The sequence below is a fragment of the Xenopus tropicalis genome, chromosome 8, assembly GCF_000004195.4.
Source record: "Xenopus tropicalis strain Nigerian chromosome 8, UCB_Xtro_10.0, whole genome shotgun sequence".
Lineage (NCBI taxonomy): Eukaryota > Metazoa > Chordata > Amphibia > Anura > Pipidae > Xenopus > Xenopus tropicalis.
This window is the reverse complement of record NC_030684.2, coordinates 91,715,965-91,721,964: the sequence shown is the minus strand read 5'-3', so window position 1 is coordinate 91,721,964 and position 6,000 is coordinate 91,715,965. Positions and strand designations below refer to the sequence as shown.

General features: G+C 33.7%; 1 protein-coding gene across 1 annotated transcript in view; it reads right to left on the bottom strand.

Annotated features, from left to right (window-relative positions):
• Nucleotides 1-350: 350 nt before the first annotated feature.
• Nucleotides 351-6,000, bottom strand: part of lrfn5 (leucine rich repeat and fibronectin type III domain containing 5) — a 118,497-nt gene continuing 112,847 nt past the window's right edge. The window contains exon 4 of the mRNA XM_002941756.5: nt 351-1,827. Coding sequence (XP_002941802.2) covers nt 888-1,827 — 940 coding nt within the window. The 3' untranslated portion in view covers nt 351-887. The remainder of the gene's footprint in view (nt 1,828-6,000) is intronic.

Genomic DNA, 6,000 nt, shown 5'->3' with positions numbered 1-6,000 from the left:
TTTAAATAAAGCATCTATACCATGGCACACCTTTTCCCCCACAGTAAAATGATGTTTAGTGTTAGGTTCTTCATTCATACATAACCTCCATATGTATGGTAATGAGCTAATATAATAAAGATTTGGGAAATCAAAATTATAGTAAAATGGTAAATATCAAATAACGTTAATTGCTTTATAAAAAATGAATTAACTTTTTTTTTTTTTAAAAATCTTCATAATATGCAAAAGGAATCCATTTATATTATTATTTTGGATATTTGTGTGTGTGTATGGTTCTGACCAAAATGACTTTGGATAAACAAATATATTAGTATACTACATAAGATAGGTGAATTATTTCAGCATTGTCTTGGTATAGATATTTAATATTTTATTTTACACAACATAACAACACAGAAGTTGTTGTTCTGTACAGCATTTGCCTAAAAATAAAGGCAACACCATTGTCACTCAAAAATAAATACAGTCTGGTCATTTAAAAAATATTTTTACTAATTCTTCCATAATTGGGTTTTTTATATTTTTGTATGTTGTAAGCTTGATGGAAATTTCATTTCCTACATGAAAGGCTTTTTTTGTGAATTCAGTCTCATTTCTGCTGATGCAGAACCAGGAAGCCAGTCCTATAAGAAGGGAAGGCACTGGTGCTGTTTTGTGACTTTTTTTTTCCAATATCACTATCTCCTTAAATCTTGTTCTGTTTTTACATTATTTTCACCATTAAGGATCAAACAAAAAGTAGCATTGTCTGGCTCGTATATAACTTAATGCATATAGAAACCATCAATGAAAACAAGAAGACTGGAACTGCAACTTTCAATTTCTTTTAAGGTTGGTGCTCTGAATTATTGAGTATTACTCCTTTTCAAAAGCAAAGGAGCGTATCACACAGTGCTTTCCAATATCCACTCAGAGCTTGAACATGTTGCTTTACCACTGTCCATGTCTGAATTGTCTGACTGAACAAGTATTCCGTTCATTGACATGCTCCTTTTGGACCACAATCCACCAGTGTTGTATGTGTTGACATAGCAGTGGTATTCCATTACTTCACCATTAAAAGAGTACCTTCTTTTTGCCCTTGATGTCTCTGCCGGTAAAGTAAGAAACTTGCTTGGCTTTGATTGTGCTCGTTTATAAACTGGTGCTTCTTTGATGGATCCATAGGGGCAAGTGGGTAATCGGAGTGCTGTTGAATTATTTCTATTTGTATTTTGGGACTCAATATTTAAAACCGTATCTGTTTGTGAATCCATAGGCTTTAAAACAGTTTTTCTTTTCTGCTTTAGTGATGCAGATGTGCTTGCAGTCCAAGTGTGAGACAAGGCAGAGGTAGTTGAGGGAACATCTTGGCTTGGGCAAGTGTCTGAGGACTGGGCCCCACTTTCAGCAGACACTTTACAACACTGTGAGCTTTCCTCATGTCCTACAACCTGTTTGGATACAGATGATGGCACAGAAGAACTACAACTTTGATTCTGGGATCCATTTGTTTGTGAATACACATTGCTAACTTTTGTAGCTTTATGGTGCCCATTTCCATTACAAACTTTATATCTGATCATCAGGATTATGATGAACACAAGAACAGATGCAACAATAATTCCACCTATTATAATTATCATAGTACCTCCCAGGAACTGGGACTGCATAAAATGGCAGCGAACATAATCTTGTTCAGTTGTAAACTGTATACATCCCACAACTCTTGTGGCAGTGAGAGACGTGATGCCATCATCATAGATTGCCAGGACACATAAATCATACAAAGTTCCAGCAGCCAGGTTATTAACACGGAATGTCTTGCTTGTTGGTGGTATCATTCTGAGAAAACACAAAAAAGGTTTGTTAAAACTGATGTTGTAATTGAATCATTTTTTTTATTTATTAAAATATAGAACTAAAATAAAAGCTGGTTTTAACTTTAAAGCAAAATTAGCAATTTTCAAACCAGAATTTTCTTAAAAACACTATATAAGGATAATCCATACAGAACACAGACAATAATACTGTAAAAGAAAAAGCATACGGTTATGCAGTAATATCTAATATCATAAAAACATTTATTTCATTGTGCCCAATTACCAGCTTTGACTTGCCTGTCATAGAATAAATGATGATAACCAATATCCGATTTTTGTTATAGGTTACTAGTATGTGACCATTTTTGCCCATTTTGACACATAATCCCATTTAAACCAATGATTTTTCATTCTTTCTTATTTTTTATTTAATGGCTCCCAAATTTAAAATGATCATACTTGCCAAAGACTGAAAATGCAACATTATATATTATCTATATATGTATCTATAGTTCTAGGAATATTTAAGAAACAGCTAGCAATATGTTTTTCCATGCCCCAATGTGCTGTCCCATAAATACCAACAATATTCTTTTTAGTTTGCCATTTTCTGGTGTGGGAAAAAATTAAACACTTTTCTTCATTCCTATGTACTTGGAATCAGTTTAGGTTTCAATGGATGTTCTAATTAAATTGCTTGATAGTGCAGAACTCCTGATAAGATTTACTGGTACAAAGAATCATTTGCGACAGATTGGTTTTGAAAAGTGTGACTGTTACAGTAGTTGACTTTTAAATAAATCCATTTAACACATACAACACCTTCATGCAGTTTGACACCGTGAAAAAAGAAAAACAGCATTGCAGTGTTTCAATTACATCATGTTAAAAATGGAAACTAGACCTTATTTAAGGCAAAGCAATCACATTTTTCTGCTGCATTATGTTTAGCATAGGGGCTAATAATGCTATCATAATTTTATGGTGTCTGGATATTGGGTCTGCCTGCTGCAGGCTATGTCTTTATATTTACATTTGGAAACATTTGTGACTACTCTTATATCCAACCATAACTGTCAACATACACTTATAGCCTTTTGTAAGAGAATCGTAACATTATAGGAAACTTAGGGGAAATTATAGAGAAGGCATTTGCCAGAAAGCAATCCTGTTTTATGCACTGGTGGAAAACAGCATTTAGCATTTGACTTGATTGGACATTTTTCAGTTTCCACTGTCGTACTTACTATCTCTCTCTCTCAACAGCTCAACTTGGTCTGCAACAGTGAAACAAAGCAGGCAGAGACTCGCAAGAATTACATACACTCTCTGAACTAAGTCATTGGGCATGGAGTTAAACCAGTAGATGTTGATGTCCTAAAGTGGGTATATATATATATATATCCATAGATCTTTCCTGGTTAAAAAACTATTAGCAACATTTTAAATGTTTAGCAAAATGTGAAGTCTTTGATACTGAAAAAGGTGGTATACTGGTCCTTTAAATGCAAAATGCCATTTACAGATATACCATAAATCATATTAATAAATAAATGTTGGAGGGTTTATGGAGGTTACCAGAATGAAATTTTGCAATAGAAGGCATTTACCATGCATAAGGCCATTCCTTTTTTACATAGAAGCTATGCTGCAGCTAAGGTCAATGGCACTCTGCCTACAGTGTTATCAAAAAAGTATTCAGAATACTTTCAGAGATTGCTATTGAATTGATTGGATGGGAGGTTAAATATTTTATCCCCTACCAACAGAGCTACAATACATATCATTCTAAGCCTCAGTAATTGGTTTGCAATAATGTAGTTAACATGGATACATACATTGTGAAAAAGTTAATCTTCTGTCAACATATAATAAAGGGATAATTTTGATGAGATTAAATGAATATCAATAAATTGATTGTCAAAGTCATTTTTTGAAGGATTTGTAACGTTAAACTGATTGGTTTGCTTTATTGCAGGTGGTAAGTTTTAGGCTGGATCAGGGCCGTCAAATTGATGTGATAAATACTGGCCCTGATATCATTATAGTCTTCTTATTACTGACATGTTCACAAGATATCAATAATTACTGATAATACCAAACGTTATCAGTTTGATAAGGCTAACACGAAGTAAAAATATGCTAAGTTTTGGGTCTTGCAAATAACAAAAATAATTCAATTTAATGTGGAAATATTAACTTATATGCTGCTAGGTCAAAGCAACAAGAAAGCCCATTATTGTTTAAAGCAAGCAATGTTAGACCAGTTACAAATACAATGGAATTTATCGATAAAAGGATACAACAAGTTTCATAACAGCATTGATACAGCTACTGCAAAGAGTAATAAAGGTTATAGCCTTTAAAATAAATAAATTATAAGACCATCAGTTAGATTATGCATATGCCAAGTAAATGAAATACAGAAATGGGAAGGTTTCTGATAAGGTCAGTCAGACTAATAAATTATTTGTTATACAAAGGAAGGTCCAACATTCTTGACAAGATTGGTATGATAACTAAGGTAAGGTAAATTAAGGTCACCATTGGAAAATTGCGATTCATTTGTTGTTAGGAAATGTTGACCACTAGTGATGAGCGAATTTTTTTGTCAGGCATGGATTTGCAGCGAATTTCCACATTTCGCCATTGGCAAATTATTTCGCAAACATCAGTGAAAATTCGCTGAACGGAAATTTGTTTTGGCGCAAGTCAATTTGGCCGTGGTCGCGTCTAAAAGGGCACGGTCACATAAAAAAGGGTGCAGTCGTGTCAAATTGGGCACGGGCGCGCCAAAAAAATAGACGGGGGCGACAAAAAATAGATGCAGGCAACAAAAAATAGGCGTGGATGAAAAAATCGCACGACAAATGCGTTTCACAAATTTTTCACCGTTTCGCAAATTTTTGTGCCGTTTTGCAAATTTTATGGCGAGGCGAAATGGGACAGATTCGCTCATCACTATTGACCACTAATCTTTCTCTGATAGAATTAAAACTATTTTGAAATCCAATAGGAGGTTAGTCATAAAACTGGTTCAGGAATAGGATGCTAATATGATGTGTTCTAAATAAAGTTTTCCATATGAAGAATGCATACAGTTCAATCAATTTTTTTAATAATGACCACAGCTCAATAAAATATGTCAGTTATTAAAAGTTTAACAATTACTTTTCATTACTGGATACATTTGTTCTAATTTGGAAAATAATTGTCTTTATCTATTTTTCCCTTTTATGTGATTTGCATTAGGTAAGCAGCAATGAACACAACCACTCCATTGGCCAAAATTACATATTAACAAATTCTGCTGAGCTGACCCATCAATCTTGATAATTGTGTAAAAGTATTAAAAAGTTTTCATAAATAGCAAGATAAAATTTCTTTCTTGGCATGCATTAATACATGGGCCTCATGTAAGTTGATAGTGTGCATAGAGGCTGCCTAATAGCCAATCACAGCCCTTATTTGGCAACCCCATGAACTTTTATGTGCTTGTGTTGCTCTCCAAGTCTTTTTACATTTGACTGTGGTTCATGAGTAAGAAAAGTTGGGGACCCCTGCCTAGAAACTGAATTATCCCCACTGTGGACAGTGGATTATGCTATAAAATAATTTTCTGCAGTAGAAATATTTAAGGGATTACTTTTCCTACAGAGAGACCATACTACACTACAACCATACTACACTAAAAAACATATGCAGTAAATGATTTTACATGGTCACTGATGAAAAAGCTGTTGAAAAATAGTAGGGCATTTTTAATATGCATGACAATGATGGCACATTATCATGAAAAGCTTTATTAATTTTAGTAAGAGAGCATCAAATTACTCTGAAAGACTTTCTCAAAGTGCCTCAATGAGATAAATCAGGAAAGCAGAAATCCAAAAAAAGTAGAAAACATGATATATATTTATTGTTATTGTTATTTTAGCAGATAGTACATCATTTGTAGAAGAATTCTTTTATTGCATTAATCATGATGTATGGGATATGGGAAATAAGCCCTTCACACTTTAATATTTATTTATTCTATGGTGAAAAGGCATTTCTTTTTATGTCAAGTCCCTGTTGTTTCCTATGGTAGCATTTAAGACCTATGGACTTCAATGACAGTAACCAAGAGAGAAGGGCCTTGTCATGTTTATTCTGGAACAACACCATCAACAGATGGTGTTCTTCAGTTTCAGCA